Consider the following 19,792-nt stretch of genomic DNA (forward strand, 5'->3'; position numbering starts at 1 on the left):
GGAGTTCTTAAACTGTTAGAGCACTAATAAGCAAAAGAAACGTTCCAGTTTGGGGGAATCAATTAAATGTAATATTTCCTTCAGCCAGAAAGGAGGCTGACAATGCTGGGTTTGTAACCTAGTAGCAAAAATTAAATTATATTAATATAATGCTCTCAGTAATGAAAAGTGACTTAAGTAGTTTCTGGAAATTTAGCTCGGTTTAGAACTGACCAAATTCCCTTAAACCCTTGCTTCAGGGGGTCAGGGGAGGTGCTCTATACAAACAGCAGCTTTCAGAAGATTTTATGCAGGACTTTCCATTTCTTTCCCTGGGAAGTTACACAGAAACCAATCACAGGGCTTAGGAATAAATTGCATGAATTTGCAATTTGGCTAATGCACTGCAGTGATTCCCTCTGGCTCAGTGTGAATTTCTTGTGGCTTACAGCTGAAGCAGAGCCCGTTTTTTGCAGCATGAGGGTGAGTGGTTTAGTCAAGTTGTTAAGAATGCAAAAAGCGATGTAATTTCCACATGGAGAAACTGCAAAAAAAAAAAAGCTGACATGTAAACTTGGGCTTGTGGATGTTTCTGTAAGCATTTCAAAGGGCATGTGAATTTGTAAAGTAAATGGAGGTGATACTGTGAATCAGGGAAGATTTGAGGACTGCTTACTGTTAATAGAAATAATCCTGTCACAGGCGTTTAGTTACATGCGCAGAATTATGCACACCTGGAGGAAAGCATTGATCTACAGGCAAAACATTAATTCAGCAAAAAAAGCAGTTTAGGGATGACTAAAACATTAGCAAATTCATGCAGAAATCAGAACATGGTATTTTAGTTTTTAGCCTTAAATGACATTTGTCTAACTTTACAATGAATTGATAGTAAAGAATTCAACCAAAATGAAATATTTCAAGGGGAAATGAAATTTTTGGGGGAGAGTTTAGGTTGCAGTGAAAACAAACTAAAACAATTACTTTGTGTTGTCTGAAACATTTGTTTTTGTTTTATTCATCCAGTAGCATGAAAAGTTAGCTGGTTGTCCCCATTCTTTGTATACCCTCTCATGAACTTGGAAGACGAGGCCTATCTTGGATGTTTGGATCTAATATCTGTTGGATCAGGCCTGTTGTCTCTGGATGCAAAGACAGTCCTGGTCATCCCTTGCCACCTCTGTCTGGGATTAGATGTTTGATTTTTCTGCTGGTAGCCTAGCAGGCATCCTCAGAACCTTCCACTGTTTCTAGCTTATGCATGCTTAGATCAGGAGCAGTCAAAAAAGTTCGCTCATTAGTTGGGTAGGTAATGAAGAACAGTTAAGCAAAGCTGAAAACTTTGTGCCTGACCAGCTTAGGGCTCTTCTGTAACACACTCTTTCAGTGCAGTCTGCTCCTTTGTCCTCAGGGGCTTCACCCTATACCCTTTGCATAGCCACTATTTGTGGATGACTCTTGCACATCACAGCCCGGTGGCATCAACTAAGTCAAATGCCGTATCTTTTCCATAGGTCCTAGTACTTGCCAACAACTCCTGAACTGGATGCTGGCCATAGCCTGCCAGCAGGGACATTTGGACATAGTAAAACTCCTAATTCGTGCATACAGTGCTGACCCAGAGAGCTGTGCAGTCAGGAATAATGAGTTTCCAGTTCTTATACGGTTGCCCCTCTATGCTGCTATAAAGGCAGGTATGTATTTGCATGCTTCAAAACTTTGCCCCTTTTCTGCAATGTCTTTTAAAGAATGAGCTGAGTTGTTCACATCTAGGAAGGTATCAGTGTGGACTGACTTGCCTGGAATTGTCCTGGATTTCCAGTGGGATAAATTAAAATAAAATTGGCTCTGAGTCTTTTGACTTAGCCAAATTTAAGTCAGGGCCTTCTTAAGTTAGATTACTGTAAATACTGAGAGGATGAACTTACCTCTATAAACTCCTAGGGAAAAGACCCTTCCAAAATAGAAACCTTGCAAGTAAAAGCATTATTGTTATGGACACTCTGGCACACGTGCTTGGTTTAGGCTGAATAATTTACACTTCAAAGCACAGCTGTGTGTATAGTTTAATAAGACATGGAAAAAAAGAGAAAAAAGAAAGAGCCTGAGCCAGTGCTTTTACATAGTGTCTTTGCTGTCTCAGTTTGACCAAACTAAATCGTATCACGGGAGGAAACAGTCTTTATACAGTTCAGTTTCCTTTTTGCACACCCCCATGGTTTTTTTCAGAAGTGGTTATTTCCCAGGATTTCTGTTCAGCTCCTTGTTGGTTCATTCACATGAGAAGAAGAGAACAGACAATCTGCTTTTCTCTAAAGGGAATGAAGATGTAGCCGTGTTTTTATTACGGAATGGAGCTTTCTTTTGTTCCTACATCCTGATGGACAGTCCTGAATCCAGCAAACACCTTCTGAGGAAGTATTTCATTGAGACGAGCCCACTACCAGGCAGTGCTCCAGCAAAAACAGTAAGTAGCTGTTTATCTGTCTGAAGAGACATTCTTTTAAAGGAGCATCATGTTAATAATTGATATTTGTTTTCGTGTACCATGTGGTTGGTGATGATTCTTCTCAACTAAGAGCCTTGTGGTTTGCTACCCATTTAGAAAACAAACTGTGAAAGTGGCTTTCATGCCACTGCTGAATTGCAAGGTGTAAAACATTAGGCCTTTAAATGACATCATTGTGCAAGACGCTGTGAGCACCAGCTTCTGCTTGGCAATTTTAACATCAGTGAGTGAACCAGGCATATGCTGTGGAAAGGAAACATTGACTTTGTGCTCAAAGTCTTCCAGAGAAATAAACACTACCACAGGCTTCCTCTGTGACCCCAGGATAATCACTTCATTTAGATTTCTATTGTGCATTCTGGTTGGAAGGTAATGCCACAAGCTCTGTGCTGTCCTGGAGTGTTAGCACAGCGCAGAGCTGGGCATAAACCCTTCTCTTCCCCTGCGTCTGATAGCTCAGATGCAGCACGTACAAATAGGCTCATGTCGCTTTTTGTTAACATGGAGCATGAGTAGAGCAAGCTCACATCTGCTGAAAATAATCTTCCCCACTTCAGATCCTCATTAGTAAAAGATGGCTGGTAGCCTTTACTGTCACTTGCTCAGGACAGATGTGGCTTTCTGGAGCAGCATGGAGAGTATGATGTGTGATCAGATCATATTAATTGAGCTGTGCTTCTCCCACAGAAATGGTTTTTGATGGGACACAGAGGCCAACAAAAAGCAATTGAAGCCTTTTTAGGTTGGAAAGACCTCTGTTCGCTACTTAGCCACTTACAACCTTTTGACAATTTTGGTAATTCATTTGTGTCTCTATTTCTTCCACTGTAAAATGGGGAGATTTAAACTCCTCACATCTCACAGCCATTGGAAGGCTTAATACATGATGATGATGCTTTGAGATCTACAAATGAGTGGCATTGTTTTCATGCAGGGTATTATTACATTTCATGATTATCACATGTCTTTGTATAACTAGGCTATATTCTTCGTTCTCTTAATCTCTATTATCCAAGTCTCCTTTATTCAGAACTGAAAAATGTCTCACAGCACACACTGTTACTGCTTTATAGGGAAGCATGTATTATTTTGTATTATTTCTACTGTTATCCAGCAATTTAGTTATCAGGCATTTTTCATTTTTCCCCTCAGTATGTAGATTAACTGACACTGAGTAGGAGCATCAGAGCTCTGCGCTTTCAATAGTTACAGTTTTCATCAGGTCATAAAAATTTTGCAGTGAAAAATTGAGGGAAATTTTTCGATCAAGGCTCTGTCTGCATGAATCCTGTTGCCAGTTGAGTATCTGTTTGCTCAGCTCGTAATATTGTGGGGTGTTGATTCTGCTTTGGTGTTAAGTAAAAATAAGCAGAGAGGTTTTCATAGTTTTACGAACTTCTCCATTCTCTCTTTTCCTGCCAAAACCGTGTCTCTCTGGATTCCCAACAATACTGTGAATGTAAAGGACTACAGTCCACATATGTGAGCTTGACTTCATTAGGTTCAATCAGCAGATTTAGAGCCCTCCCTGTGGGATTCTTAGTTTTGTTGACAGGTAAACAAAAGGAAGCTAAACCATAGATGTTTCTGGATAAGTGTTGATAAAACTACTTGCCTTTTAGAAGAAAAAAAGTCCAACTAACTCGATAATTCAGCTTGAATAAACTTGGAATAAATCTTTGAATCACAGGGAAGAGGTCTGTTTTCCATGTGAACTTGCTGGCAATATTTAACTTAGCTGCTGTAAAAATGACTCAGCTTTGCTGTTGTCACACCCTGAGCGAAGAAGAGAGCAGTCTTAAAACATCAGCTAATTGCCAGAAGGGCCTGATTTAAAAAAAAGAAAAAGAAAAACCAAAAAAACCAGACCCAGAAACTCGAGCTTGATTCTTCTAGTAGCTAGTTTATTTTTAAATATGTTTGCTTATTTAATGCTTTCTCTTTGAATTGATTTTGGCAGACTGGGCCAAATTCAGGAAAGTTTGTCCTAGTTTGTCTGCAGAGCTCAGGTTCCTGGGAGGTGACAGTCACACACCCTGATAGTTGTTTAAAACACTACTCCATGGCAGCTGCAAACAAGCTGCCTCAGTGCTTTCTCCATATCTCATAAGGTTCATGAATGTAGTCTTCTTGCATAAGTGCTGTGGTGCATTTTGCACTGGGATGAAGCAAAAAGGATTGTGCAGAGACTGCGATGTGTATGGCAGCCAGCTGGGTGTCAAAAAGTTTCTCCTCTTGGACAGGGCAGACCGAGCACCAGTCATTTCAGAATGAGCCCAGAACTTCAAAAGGGTTTGTCCCATCTGTGCTATCTCTGAGTGAAAACACTGCACAGTTGACCTCCAGTTGATTTCACAGTGGTGAATACTACCAGCTATGCATAAAATGTAGTTGGAGAGCTCAGTTTAGCTGCCACACCTTTCAGGCAGCCATTGCACTGTGCTGCCCTTTCTGAGACAAGAGGAGTTACATCTCATTTTTCTAATATCTGTTTCTCCTTTTTTTTTTTTTTTTTTCCCCGGCATAAATTTATCCCCATAGCAAACCGCAGTCTTGCTAAAGAGAGGAAGTGCTCCATTTTTAAAAGAACAGGTACCAAATGCCAAAAAGATACCCTGCAGTAAAGTGACTGGGCACGGATTTCAGACTTCGATAGCTCTTGTCAGCCTGGAGATACATGTAACCTCCCAGTGTGTGCGGTGTGAGTTGTATTTATTTTTCCCATTACAGACCAGGAAAGAGCTTAAACTGCTGCATTTTCCCTTGGAAATATTTTGCCAAGAATTTTATACACAAGCATGCAAATGTACATGTATGTGTGTGATCGTCTTCTGATTTCTTTATCCACTGCCTGGCTAATTGCAGTTACATCACCATGGGTAAAGAAATCTGCAGCAGTTCCACTCAAGATTCACAGCAGCATTATTGATGGAGGAATAGATCACTGTCCTCAGAATATCCTGTCTACAGCAAGAGCAAAGTTCTGTTGGGCCATGTCACATCATTTAGGAGAAATGCACAACAGCCTTTTTTAATCACCTTACCAAACAGTCTCAAATCTAAGTAAAATTTTTTTGTATTTATAGTTCATCGTTTGCCCAAGAGCAGCGGGGTTTCTTGCTTCTGCACAATTTCCAGTCCCGTGTCTTCCTTAGTGCATCCCCTGACATCACTGCATTTCCATTTAGTTTTCAGGACTCGTACTGAGAAATTATTTCCTTTGCAGGAGAGGGGAGCATACAGAGGTTTTCCTTGCCCTTCTGAAGAGCAGTAAGCTGCCCAGAGTCAGGCTGTGCCCAGGAGGTAACAGCCTCTGAACACCATCCCTCTCATTTGAGCACAGAGCTCACCAGCTGGTGCCGAATGGAGAAGGGTTGAGCTGATCACTGGCTCTGCAAGTTCAGCATCATAGACCTTTGGCATCAAAGAAACAGGCTTTTCTGGGAAGATAGTGGAGATGATTAAGTATGACTTGGGGAGGAAATCCCTTCTCTTTGTGCCATTGCTGTCAGGCTTGCTTTCACTTAATTACGTTTTACTGCAGAGTGCTGAGCCAAGTAAATCCTTAAGGAAACTACACTGGCATCAGGTTACTAGCACCAAGATGAATTTGGTCCACTGTCCCTAAGTCAGATGAAGGGACTTGGCTGATCCTCCAGTTTTCAGCACTCAGGTAGAAGAGTCCTGGGCTCTGGATGAGGAGGAAGACTGAGTGCAAGGAGATTCAAAAAGCTTCCTAGCAGATGGGGACACCTACCCCGCAGCATTAATAGCAGGTTTTGGATTTCACAATCTGGTCTGTGGTTTCAGAAGTTGCTATCTGAATTCTGCAGGTATCTTTCTATCACATTAAATCCCTGAGGCGATGGCTCTGCATTTTTGAGGTAAATGATACACAGCAATCTAAATGCAAAATAGAGATGAGTATCAGTCTGAAACAAGAAGCAGCAGAGACGCATGGTCCTGCTTGCACCCACTAAAAGCAGGCTGTATTTTTTATTATTACTGCATTGGTTGGTGTACTTAAGGACAGTTACTTTTTTTGTACTGGAATAAGAGCCTGGGCCCACTGTAAAGAGCATCACCTTGAAATAGAGCAGGAACTGAGAGAGGGGATAAGCACCATCAGTTCTTTTTTCTGATTTTTTTTTTGTTGCATCTTTGTTGGGAGCAGTTTAATTAAGCAGGAAGAGAAAAGAGGGAGTTGGAGTCTGTAGTGCATTTTTACTCCCGGCTCCCCTGAGTGAAGGGGAAATGTTAATGTCCCATTATATGGACTGGCAAACAGAGTCTGGGTAGCCTGAGACAGTGACTGGTGTCACACAAGAAATCTGGGGCTCTGGAGTCTGAATTCAGGATCTCAACCACAAAAGCCTGCTTTCTCCTGTGAGGAGGAAACCAAACGAGCAAGCCAGCTTTCCAGGCCTTTGTTCCCATCACTGCCAGAATTTCAAAGCCCTATATGGGTTATATGCATCCTTATGTGACTGCAGGACCTGTCGATATCCTTTTGCATGGAATATTTGCCCACGTTTTTGGCTGTAATTCTCAATTTTCTTGCTTCTGTTTGTTTAGGTAAAATAAGTGAATAGTTCCGGGGGTTGGATACTCTGGTCATGGATGCTTATCTTAGGAAAGCTGCTACAGAGCATCCCACTTTAGATCAGATGCTAAAAGATGTTTAAAAAAAAGCCAGGAAAATTTTCCTTCCCTGTTTTCTTTTTGGGCCATGGTGTGGATCCTATGCATCCACAGCCATTGTGGCGATAACATTGCCAAAGGAGAAAGTGCCAGAATACTACCACTTCCATCTCAGTGTACTGTTGAAAGTTGTCCTGAACTTCCAGGGTAAATCTCCTCTGGACGGCATCTTTGTTATGTGTCCTGCCCAAAGCAGTGCTAGTCTTTGTGCTAGTCTTTGGTACGGGATAATAATTAACAGCATGCAATATCAGTGCTGAGACCACCTTTGAATGTAATTTCCCTGTTTTCCTTGTTGCAGGGTGAAAAGTAGCTTTAGTCTCGCAGCCACATCTTCATCACAGATTGATCTACCACCTTGCTCCAGCAGCATGGGGTCAGTAAAAGGCAGCTTCAGCCACTGCCTGAAATCTCCGTGAAGAGCGTTGGCAGATAGCAAGCTGTAAATGGAAAAAGAGGAAAGAGCATGGCTGATCTCCATGGCTTCATTTTTGAGGTTTAGACTCCCTCTGAGCAAGGCCTTTGTGGTGGTTACAGGAGGTAATTGATGGGTCTGATAGACAGGCTGAGATGAATCCACCTTTCTGTAACCCTCACTGCTGTGTTAGCAGTTCCATTCACTGTTGTTAGCAGTTCATACCCCATGTCTTGACAACGATACAGGTAAGCAGGAAGCCCCTTTCTTACTAGCAGTTATTTTTTTAAGATCATAGACATGTTGTCTGGAACTGCTGCCTGAAAGTCTGCATTTTCCCTTATTCATTCTGGTTTAACCCCTCCGCCCCCATTTTGGCTGAGTCTCAGCATAGCTTTTGAAAAAATTTGGCATTCCTGGAAAGAAAGGATCAGGAGGAGTATGCATTGCGAGCCAAGGTTAGTTGTTAAAATGGCTAATTCCTTGTTAAATGTTTCTCACATATCTAGGCAGACTGTGCTTGTATTATACTTTCAGCAGCTGGATCTTCGTCACATCTTTCTCTTCTAGCCTGAAGAGGCCATTCCTATTAAAAATCTACATGAAGCATGTATAGTTGTGGATCAGGCCTTTTCTTAACTCTTTACTAAACCAAGGGGTTTGTGGTATTTGATTTTGCTAATGCAGAGCATGTGATTTTATCCAGCACTGTTAGATAGGAGAGTGATAGGTTTTTTCTGTATAAGCAGAAGTCATGGTGTATATTTAATTGTCCTGGCATAAAAAGGCTTTTGCTGGCATCACTATAAACCACAATATGGTATAAACAACATCAGTAAGAGAACTTCATTGCTGATTAAGCTGTATTTCTATCAGGGACAAATTTAGCTGATCCAGGATGGAGCTACAGTGATGCTGCCCTCCTCTCCCCAGCCAATGTGCTCCTCCCCCCTCTTGCCTCAGTACCATTCTAAGTCGTTTTTTGGTGACCTCGGCTGGTAGCTAAACCAGCTGAAAATTCTCTCTCTAAAATAAAGAGTAATAATATTGTAAGACAGGGTACTGCCCTGAATGTGCATGTAAATAGCCAGACAGATATCAATACTACTTGAGGATTTTGTTTGTAGTGTAGAGCTGGTTTCCTGCGTTACCTGCATTTAGGGATCTGGCTCCTGTTACGAGCTCTTGGGGCAATTCAAGGAACGAGAAAAAAATACTCAAGTGTCTCAGCACAAATGTGCTCTTCCCCAGTGAGGTTTCCTCACACTGGGAAGATCTTCCAGTCCCTTAGCATCAGTACCACATCCCTCTCCTGAAGTGTGGGGTGGCTAGGGATGGAAAAGGGAATCTGACCTGTGTGTTTATACTCTGTTACCATAAATCACAACTGAGTGCTGTCCAGTGATGTAAACAAGCTCAGTCTTGGGCTGTTACCAGTGAAAAGAAAATTACAGGGAACTACATACAGAATTTAAAACAAGAGTTTGTAAGCAGGAAGCTGTTAAATATACAGACTTGGAAAATTTAACAGTAAAGCAGAATATATTTAGTGCCAGTGTGAAAGCTTTGCAGTGTAACTCCCATTAGGTACTGTATATTTTGCAGTAGCAGTGGATACTCTGCTTAATTTGACTTCTTGTTGCTACTGGCTTGCTGTGTTTTTTATGGATGCCTTGTGGCATGGTGGTGAATGTAGCTTTACACAAACAGCTTGTGATCTCTGCCTTGCTTTCCCCAGTGATACAATGGGCATAGTATTTCCATTTATATTTGCAGGGCTGTCCTGAGGCTTCACTAGTGAGCATTTCAAAAGCACTATGTCTACAATAAGTACTACTACTGTCAATTTCTAAAAACTGCAACTGTTTGTACTTACCCTTTATTGCATTCTCCTAGACATTTGAACTGTGTGATCTTAATTAGTTGGAGTTCTGAGTCTCAAATAAGCATTTGAGATAGACCTTTGTTTCCCTTTTCTTTCTATTCCTTCCCAAAATATATTCCTTTTAGTTTTAAATTTGGGGTTAAAAATTAAGTGCTAAATACTGGGAATTGGAAAGCAATTAAATTTGCTGTTGGGTCCTTGCTGCCTCCTGGTGGAGAATTAATGATCACTTCATTGAAGCTGTCTTTGGGATGAGTTATGTCAAAAACATTAAGCTTATGAAAACGTTTTGAGACTAACATTTTAAACATGTATTTTGGAATATAAATCTCATTGGAACGCAATGAGATGATCTTGAAAATGAAGCCTGGGGTTGTTTACTTGCATTGATGACCATTATGTGTTCATGTTTTCTTCTGTCAAAGCTGGAGCCTGAAATAAGTAGTTATGCCTTTGACAACAGCTTCTTTTTTTTTTTTTTCCCCAAAAGAGGATAAAACAACTTCCTCATTTTACTGTCAAAAGCAGCAGAACATTATCTAGAAAGGAGGCAACTGCCAAGATCATGTCTCTCGGAATCTAAACTATCTTCCTAAATGATACTGAGCAAATTCCTAGTGTTTAGAAATGCTTTACAAGAGGGTGTTTGCCTTTCCTTGCCTTTCACAGATGTGCCTTTGCAAAACCTAAACCTTCCCCAGAATGGTTTGGCTTCTTGTTGTTGGAAGGTTTAAGATGGAAGAGCAGTGCCTGGGCATATAATTAATTATTCCAGCAACAGGCCTCCTCCTAAGAAGTCATTACCACACTCAGCAGATCTATCCCTGTCCTCTCTACAGATGCACAAGCAACGATCCATAAGCACTTCAGGGGCTGACTGCACCACAGGGGTTCCACTGGACCTGCCTGGCCTCTTGGTGTTCAGAGTCCCCTGGAGACCCGAGCAGCAATGCAGACCATGTCCAAGAGACAGAGTGGGCTTCGGTCTGCAGAGTCTGGATTTAAGATGGTTTCCATGATCTGTCCGTATCATGCTGCTAGTGTAGGGTGTGAATGCATCTTGCGGGACAGGGAGCCCAGCCCCATGGAAGCTCACTGTACATTGTTGGATGAACAAACCACTATAGTCTGTCCAGCTCTCGGATGAGAGTGCTGGTTTCAGGCAAGGGCAGCTCACCCTTTGTGGGGCACACTAGAGTTGGTGTATGGACTGGTGAAGAAGTCCAGGTCTCCTGCTTGCGCTTGCTCATGGTCTTTGGAGTGAGATCATGGAGCAGCTATATGCTGGGGCCTGCTGATATCCAGGCATGATTTCATCTCTGAGTCAGTTTAATTCCTAAAAGCATATTGGAAAGGGAGCAAAATGTTCATGGTCTGTGCTCTGATCTGCCAGATTCCCAGTGGTGTAACACAAGCTGAGAGCAATTGGGATTTTACTAACATGGTTTTCTCTTCTTTCTCTGACATATGCAGGCTTTGTGTGTGAACTGGTCAAACCTCAAACTGCCCTGGGTGGATCTGGACTGGCTGATAGATATCTCCTGTCAGATAACTGAGCTTGATCTCTCTGCCAACTGCCTGGTCTCCCTTCCATCCGTGATCCCATGGGGCCTGATAAACCTCAGGAAGCTCAGCCTGGCTGACAATCAGCTAACAGAGTTACCCAGTGTACAGTCATCTGATGAAATTATATGTACAAGGTGTGTGCACTAGATGCCTACAGCAAACTGAACCCATATGGGGAGCAGGTGCAAATGAGTCAGTTGTGCTTGTGTGAAACTGCGTAAGTGAAGAGCATATGCAGGAGCTTCTTGGTTTATTTTCTGTCTGCTGCAAGGTTTAACTTAAGATTGCCCTTTTGCATTCTCAGTGTTTCCAAGTTAGTTGACAGGACAATTACAAGGACTGTATTGTCCTGACAATATTCCTGTATTGTCTCTTGTTGCTTCTGCTTTTCTCCAGTTCTAGTGAGCCCCACTCCTCTAAGTCTAAGCCCTGAGCTGACTCAGATTGACATTTGCTGGCTGGTATCAGTTATCTGATCTGCTGTCTATCCAGACTATTTCTAACTGTTCCCTGGAAGGGTTAATTTTCTAAATAGGTTTTTTTGCTTTGCCTTGTGAGAGCACATTCCAGCTGCTTTCATTCAGATCTAAAGTTGTCCTGGTAAAGATGTCTATGGCAATAGGAGTCTTTGCTAGGATTTTATTGATGCCTGATTGAGTATCTTCTGTACTTAACAGGTTGCTCGAGGTTGATGTATCCAGCAACAGGCTCTCTACTCTCCCTTCTGGATTCTTACATCTTAAAAACCTTAAAAAACTCATTGCTTCCAAAAACTATATGGAGAAGTTATTTGACGAGGAAAACAGTACGTACAGTCCAGTGTTGTGTTGTGCTTACATTTCAAGGCCTGATTGATCTGTAAAGGAGAACCCCAAACTGTTATAATAATTACTGTTATAATACTTAAAGACAGTATTAGCTAGAGATGCTTAGCCTCTCTTAATCCTTTGTCCAAAGTACGTGAAAAGGCCTAGTTGTTTTTTAGCACTCACGAAATCCTTTGGCTCTTATCTAGCAAGTATGCAGCATCTTGCTGGATCAGACTGCTATGATGCTTACACCAAGTCCGCAATATTTCATGTTTTCTAGCAACTAATTGGATTGGTTTAAGGAAGCTGCAGGAGTTTGACATCTCTGACAACAGATTGGTGGAACTTCCAACGGTTTTTCTGTACTGCTTCAAGTCCCTAAACATACTGAATGTTTCCAGAAATCAGCTGAAAGTGTTTCCAGATCCCTGGGCCTGCCCCTTGGTAAGTTGAACTGCTCTGACAGAATCAGAGGCTGAAAAAGCTGTTGAAACAATGCAAAAAAGATACTGTGATGCTTAAAAAGCTCTCAGACGTCTTAGGCTAAAAGGCTGTTCTGTTTCTGTAGGAGTGCCCCTGCTTGATTTGGTTTATGGGTCTCAGATCAAGTCTTTCTGAGGTTCTACTCTGTTCTCACCATGTTGATGGCATTGGTGGAAAACTTCTAGAAACATGTCTTATATGGATGTATTCGTTTTCTCTATAGGTCATATGAACAGAAGTACTGTTAGGATAATTTTACAGAACACTCAGCCTTCATTCAAAGTTAACTTTGCCCAAACCCATGGCTAATTAGGGCATCTATATCCACCCATCACTGTGAATTTATTCCTCATTATTACAGGAATAGCAGGAGAACAGTATACTTTGAAGAAGTGTTTGTTTATTGTTGAAAAGCAAATGGGGATAATTTTCAAAATCAATTTTGAAATCCTTTTTGCACACCAAAGAATTTGCCTGTCAATTAAGTGAGTGCATCTCCTCAGCAAATCCTATGTGCCTGCGTGCACAATAATTTATCTAGATCAAAAATTTTAAAGAGACCACCTAGAATGAATTTATTAATGCCTTAAAAGTGTCTGCTGATCTAATTCATTATTTAAAGAGATGATTACTACTCTGTAGGTGTTTTTTCTTTTATGTTTTCCAGAAATGTTGTAAAGCATCTAGAAACTCACTGGAATTCCTACCAGATGCGTTGACTATTTTCTGGAAAAATCACCTCAGAGAAGTGGATTTTTCTGAGAACTCACTAAAAGAAGTTCCACCCGGACTCTTCCAGCTTGAAGTAAGTGTCATTTCTTCCTACTTCACAGTACTTCTCTTAATACCTACTCAGACCTTGAAGTCATAGCAGTGGCTGCCTGGTTAAGGTAGGAGACTACCTGCTGTTTTGAGTTGATGAACACAGCAATGCACAGAGCCTCTGAGCAGCCCGTAACCCCCTGAATGACTACATTCAGGCCCTTGTCCAGTGTGATATGGTATCTATCTTTTGACACAGGTCTTCTGAGAGCTCTTTGGATGTCTGTGGTTTTCAGATTTTGGGAGCGCAGTTTGGAAGACAACCACTGCATTGTAGCTGCAAGCTCCAAGCATTGAAATACAGGCGTACTCAAATGTGCTCACAAATGGTTGTGTTTTTACTTCATCTGGCACACCAGCATTGTGTAATTAAGTATTAGTCTTTCTGTGCTGAAAATAGCATGTTTGAATGCCCTACACAATGCTAGTTGGCATCTCTCTCATCTTTAAGCTTGTAGATTAAACAATTCTTGCCAGTGGACATCAGAGTTCCATAGTTTTACTTCAAAATTCTTCAGAGTTTGTGGCTTCACATGGTTTTGACATGAAACCAAGCAGAACTTGGGGGTTTCCTCCAAGCTTCCCTTCCAGATTGTGAAACTCAGGGTCATGGAGGTAGAAACAGAGGTAAATCTTTGTGCAAAAGTTTCATGATTTTCACTGCTGTCCTCTGCAGGAAGGATGCAGAAGTGATGGTTCATATCCACGTCCAGTTTCAATCTCAAGAGTCTGCTGCAAAAGTGCCTCTTGCTCTTGCATAGAAGAAGCATGCTGAGGGTCGTTTGCTCCCTCAGTTGTTTTTAATGATCCTTGCAGATTTTGCTTTGCTTTCTGGTAACCATTTGTTTTCAGTTGGCATTTTTCCTGAAATAGAATGAATCCTATGGACTATTGTCTCTGAAACTTTTTCTTTTCTGAATGCATTAAAAATAAGCCCAGTGGGTGGGAGCTACCATGACAAATATTAAACACTAGATGGTGCTTCCAGGGCACATTTCTTTGGGTGCTGCTGCTCAGAGGCTGCAGAGGGATGTGAAAGCACCAGTACAGGGCGTCAGAGAAGACCTCAGTGCAATCTTTGCTGATGGTCTGTCTTCAAAGTTGGTGAGCTTTGGCTGCCTTAAATAGTGCTGGTTCTTATCCATATCTCTTCAGCCTTACCTTCATAAAAGAAATAAATAGGTATTTTCAGTCCCCCAAGGGCTAGAGTGTGGTGAACAAATAGAAGGTGAAAGCCCATGCGTAGATCAGTTCTGGCTTGGGCTACTCCTTGGTTATAGAGTTTGTGTTGGTGAATAGGACTGCACTCGCACTCCAGCCCTCTCCAGAAGTAGATGTGGGAAGGGGGAGAAATGAGCAGTAATGTGTTCCTACATATAACATAGCAGACACTATACATTCCTACATTATTATGTAGGAGCAGCAGTGAACTGTCTTCTCCCTGGGAAAAGCTGAAAGCAGAGGAGGCCTTTGACTTGAAAGCATGTCTCTGACCTAGGCTGGTGAGACATGTAGTTCATCACTGGCCTTTGCTTTGTTTGTGGAGGGTTCTTAAGACTAGGACCAGCTCACAGTCGCTAATACGATGTATATACTAGAAGTGTGGTGTTAAGAGAAGCTGAGGCCTTCTCAGCTTTCCTGTCTGTTGCCTTCTAAAGGAACCAACTGTACATGCTCCAAGCCATATCTTAGTTCTCTAGACTAGTTTGCTTCTCTTGAAGAGACCTGACCCTCTCTGGGTGGAAGTATTCAGGTAAGACTCTGGTCAGCTTTTCCACATCACGAGCTGACCGAGGCTGCCTAATCTGGATGCTGCAGTTCCTTCCCTCTGGTATAATCTAACGCACCAGAACCCTTTTTGCATGCTGCGGCTGTAGGTTTGAAGGAAGTTGTCTGCTGCTGCCGTTGTCTCGCTTTTGGAGGCACCCATTCTCTTCCTGAAAGGCAGCAAAAATAGAGAAGTTAGAGATGAGAGAGAAGAGGCAATTACAAAACAAGGACTAGTGATCTCGCGAATTAGTCATGAAGAGCCACAGCTAGCTGAAAGTCACTAATTTTTCCCCTATGGAGCAGGAACATAAGCATTGCATATAATCTCACCAGGATCTTGGATGTCCTGGAGAGTGGCCTTTGTCAGCATTTGTGGGGGACATGTAACATGGATACAGTTGACTGAAAATGAAGCACCCCAGCTAGACCACACAGAACAAAGTTTGTGCTAATTCTGGAACGTGTAGCCTCCCTTTTCTCCCACCCCCTGCTCAGGGATATTTTGGGGGAGGAGTTTGAAGCATTGTCATTGAACAGCCCCATGCTGATACTTGGAGAGAGCTCGACACCAGGCGCCAAGTGAGGACTGGCTCTCCCTTCCAACAGGAGGTTCGAGCCAGTGGAAGACTAATGATGATAAAAGCATTGACTGTCAATACTCAAGTGGCAGTGAGGGGTTTATAGTTTGCACGGTTTTCTAACCCTTTCCTGTAGTGGTTCACTCTGCATATCTGCAGTTTTGTATTTTACTTTGCCTTCCCCAAGTCCCACCAAGGCCCAGTGCTGCCCCTCTCTTATCACTAGAGGGAGCGTTTTGCATGACAATTGCTATTCCAGCAACTGCTGGTTGTCCATTGCTTATGTCACATGGATACCTCATATTTTTCCAATCTGAGAAAAGGGGAGGAAGGCCAACAGACTGGCTTCATGAGGCACTGTTAATCCTGCTTGATGAGAAGGGGCATAAACCTTTTATATTATGTGGAGCACATAAAACATTTAACACACTTGAAGCTGAGGTCTCTGCTGGTAAAACGTGATTTCCGTGGGGTATAATTCATTAATACTGCTGTACTTGTGCCACGAGATAATTCAGCTGTCATTCTGCTTATCTCAGTTTTCATAGGGGGGACTTGCAGAATAAACCTGGTTGGAAACTCTACACGAAAGACTGTTTTTCAGTGGAAAATTGTTTTTCAACCAAATGAAAATGATCATTTGAGCCTCGACATTATTTTTAAGGGCAGGTGGAAGGGCATAAACTTTACAAATCTGAATGGGAACTGCATTTTTTTCTTTTATATTTCAGTTAAATTTAAAGGAGAGCTGTGTTTAACCTTATTCATGGTATTTGCAGCTGAGTCCTATCTGTATGGTGTTAACTGTATGGTGTTAATCAGCTTCACTTCTTGGTTTTAAAATTCCTGTCTCTGGTGTGAGGAAAAAAAAAGTAAATAGGTAACTTGTATAATTCTTGGAAAATTAATATAAATCCTTTCCATTTTAATAGACATGTAATAACAAAGCAATTAGATTTTTCCTTGTGGGTATTAGTTCACATTTTGCACGTTGATTTTATGCATGCACAACAGGTGTAAATCCACTCTGACACTAGCTTGCACACACATGTAAGACTTCTCATCTGAATGTGGCATACTGTGTAGGTAAATCATACTGTTCTTTTCCATTTGGAAAGGTTTCCTCACTAAAAGTAAAATATCTTCTTATATGGGTTGTTTCCAATTGCATCTGTCAGCAAGTAGACTAATAATCTCCCAAAACTATTAGTGGTGTTGCTTCGTGCAGAAAATATACTTGCTGGAGACAAGAAGGAAATGTTTGCATGCTAGGCAGCACGGACAGGGTGTTCTGATGAATAAGATGTACTTTCTTCATGTTTCTGTTATTTAATAGCTATGCTAAAAAACCTCTTTCAGTGTGTTTGATGGACTCTGTCTTCTAACTCTAGGCTATTCCTCTTTTAGGCTTTGGTGTCCCTGAAGCTGCTGGGAAATCAGTTAGTTACATTGCCTTCACAAGATAAGTGGAATTGCAAACAACTTAAATCACTGGATCTTTCAAAAAACCAACTTGGAAAGTAAGTATTTCTTTCAAATTTTGTCTGAGAAAACAAAAGCTGAAGAAATAATAGCAAACCTGATCCCTCGTGTAATACAAAGGGTGTCAGCAGTGAATTAATTACCTGCATAGAAGGCATTGATATCCACATACCATGTCTCTAAGTATATTGTGTGTCTGTGACAGTGATGAATTATCCTTTACTGATTCTTTGGGCATTTAGCACACTATATCATTTATTAAGTGGATAGATTACTGATAATGGCAGTTTAATTTCAGAGCATGTAGAAATTTATTTAACTCAGTGTGTGGTTCATCACTACAAATACTGGTTTGTGGGGAGCATATCTTAACCATAAGCCATCTGGCTGGACTGCAGTTTGTAGTTGGTGTGGGAGTATTGTTTTGGTAAAAATGAAAAATCTGTGTGTTTTAAATGGAAGTGTAACTAGCTGCAAGTTCATAGAGAAGACTGATGTTAATAAGGTCATCCAATAAAAGAGTGATGTTCTTCTATTTAGAAATTACAATAGGGATGTTTAACAGAGAAAGTTAAAGGTCTCTTATCTTCTCCAGAACTGCATTGAGTTGTGTCATGCTTGTATCTTCTCACTTGGGTGCCTGTCCAGCAAATATTCTGGAGTCCTTATGAGTTGCTGTGTCAGTTCCAAAGGACAAATTACTGTTTTTTGAATGTCTCAGTGCCTTTCCAGAGTCACGTTGTTGGGTCATCTTGTCAGAGACTCTCTGGTGAGCACAGGGAATGGCAGCAGGTTGGTTCTCCGGTGCTTCTCCTGAAGCTTGTTGAATTTGCTGTTTGACAGCCTACTTAACGTTGACACCCATAAAGCTGGGGGTCAAGTGCTCTTGCCCTGGGAGCTGAAAGCGTTGCCTTGCAGAGCTCTGTTAATTTCTCAGAAGAAAACCATTGGGCCTGGACAAATGTTGGTAGAGTCTAGCTCTGTGATTGCGCAGTGGGTTTCAATCCCATCTCTCAGAAGCAGACAGGAACCCATGAGAGCTGTGCTGTGAATCCCACAGCCTTGAGTGGGGTCAGACTCTGCACTGCATAGTATCCTGGGCACGCAGCTCCAGCGCAGTTCTCAGCTGCTGTGTCCAAGCTCTTTTCTCCATATGTCACCATTTTGTTTGGCCCGCAGGAGTGATGAGGGATTTAAAACAAAGCGGATTCCCTTTTTCACCACGAAGAGCAGGGTGCGCTGTGGCCCAGAGGCAGGTAAGGTGCATGGCAGTGCAAATGCGGGGAAGCAAGTGCTGAGAATGCCAGGTGAGCTGTGAAGCAGCAGGAATCTGTGGAGTTTGGCTGGAGGGAAATTGGTGTAAATTCATCTGCAATTTTAAGTGCAACAGCATTTAGATTAAGAGGCTATGTGTTTAGATAAAATATTTCTAAAGAAATGGTGCAGCTGGTTGGTACCATCAATATAGAAAGATGAAGAATGAGTGGAACATGTTCCTTTCACTGAGGTTTTATTCTTTTCATGAAGGTTATTCTTTTTAGCCAGAGTACTAACTGGTATGTTGAAGGAAAATTAACCCATAATTAGTCTTATTACTCTTAGGATTGTTTCTGTTGCTGAATTTGTAAGTTGCATGTTTTCCCCTGTCTCTGTGATTTGCACCCACACTTTAGGGCAGAGCAGAAGAGATGTTCTGGATTAGTGCACTTGAAATCCTAGAGAGAGCAAAGGAATATCTGAAGATATTTGCACTGCTTCCTGCTCTCTGTGGGACTCATCTGCATTTCTTTTTGTTTGTTTGTTTTATTTTAAAGCACTTGGAGAGCTTTCTCATTCTCGGCTGCCTGAAGAATGGCTTGCTCTAAAGCATTCTTTGCAAATAGCAGAGTGGAATAGAGCTGGCGTCTTCATGACGCACATCCGAGCAGCCCTCAGCTGCTTGCAGGAGGGAGAGGCCCTCCTGGAGCAAATGCTTTCCTCAGTTCCCCTGAAAATTGTTCATGGTCTCAGGTCAACATGAATAGGTAAAATTGGTAAATGCACCAAGTACAGCCATAGCTATAGCTTAGGACTGGAGGTCCTAACCTCCAGTCTGCTCATCTGGGAAGCAGAGGCTCTACCTGGACCTCCAGGCAAGGCTAATCCTACCTCATTTTCCTGTCCATGGAAGTAGAGGCTGCTGTGCAGCAAGTCCTGTATGTGTACCCTAAGGAGGAGAAAGGATTGGTCTGCACTGTTTTGCAAGTAGGAAATGGAAATAGACGTGCTGTGACATCAGTGAAATCCTGAACACAGAAGAACTGGAAAAGGAGTCTGAATCTTGTGAATCTGTGGAGTCTGACACATCCTCAGAGCTTCTCTGTGAAGAGCTACAGCAGCATTTCCCAGTGGGGAGAGAAGGGCAGGAGCAGCGGGCAAAGGCAGCTAAAACCAGCTATAAAAGGGAATTGCTGTCTTCATGGAAATTTCTACATGCTGCAAACCCAGCATAACTCCTCTACATGAAGGAGGAGAGGATGGACTCTGCATTAGTACCATTTGAAAAGCCTTGGGACCTAATATCCTGGTGCAACTTCAAGCTGCCTGAGGCTGCCTCAGATTGCAGGAGGGCGCAGAGTAGCCCACCTGGCTGGTGCCACGGTTGAATAGCCACAGAGACAGAGCAAAGCCAGCTCATCTTTTTCTCTCTGTTCCTCTGCCAAGTGTAGCTTGGTGAGACTAGAGGATGTGGCCAAGAATTTAAAGAACATCAAGAGAAAACAGAAGCTGGAGTACATCAGCAGCTCACAGAAG

At 42.0% G+C, this 19,792-nt stretch overlaps 1 protein-coding gene across 3 annotated transcripts in view; it reads left to right on the forward strand.

Annotated features, from left to right (window-relative positions):
- Positions 1 to 19,792, forward strand: part of LRRK1 (leucine rich repeat kinase 1) — an 82,751-nt gene that overhangs the window by 24,905 nt on the left and 38,054 nt on the right. For all 3 annotated transcript variants that reach the window (XM_030015253.2, XM_030015255.2, XM_030015254.2), the window contains 8 exons: positions 1,494 to 1,673; positions 2,298 to 2,446; positions 10,963 to 11,189; positions 11,733 to 11,860; positions 12,145 to 12,308; positions 13,015 to 13,152; positions 16,925 to 17,037; positions 18,179 to 18,255. In XM_030015253.2, the coding sequence (XP_029871113.1) occupies positions 1,494 to 1,673; positions 2,298 to 2,446; positions 10,963 to 11,189; positions 11,733 to 11,860; positions 12,145 to 12,308; positions 13,015 to 13,152; positions 16,925 to 17,037; positions 18,179 to 18,255 (1,176 nt within the window). The remainder of the gene's footprint in view (positions 1 to 1,493; positions 1,674 to 2,297; positions 2,447 to 10,962; positions 11,190 to 11,732; positions 11,861 to 12,144; positions 12,309 to 13,014; positions 13,153 to 16,924; positions 17,038 to 18,178; positions 18,256 to 19,792) is intronic.

Source organism: Aquila chrysaetos, chromosome 5 (assembly GCF_900496995.4).
Source record: "Aquila chrysaetos chrysaetos chromosome 5, bAquChr1.4, whole genome shotgun sequence".
Classification (NCBI taxonomy): Eukaryota; Metazoa; Chordata; class Aves; order Accipitriformes; family Accipitridae; genus Aquila; species Aquila chrysaetos.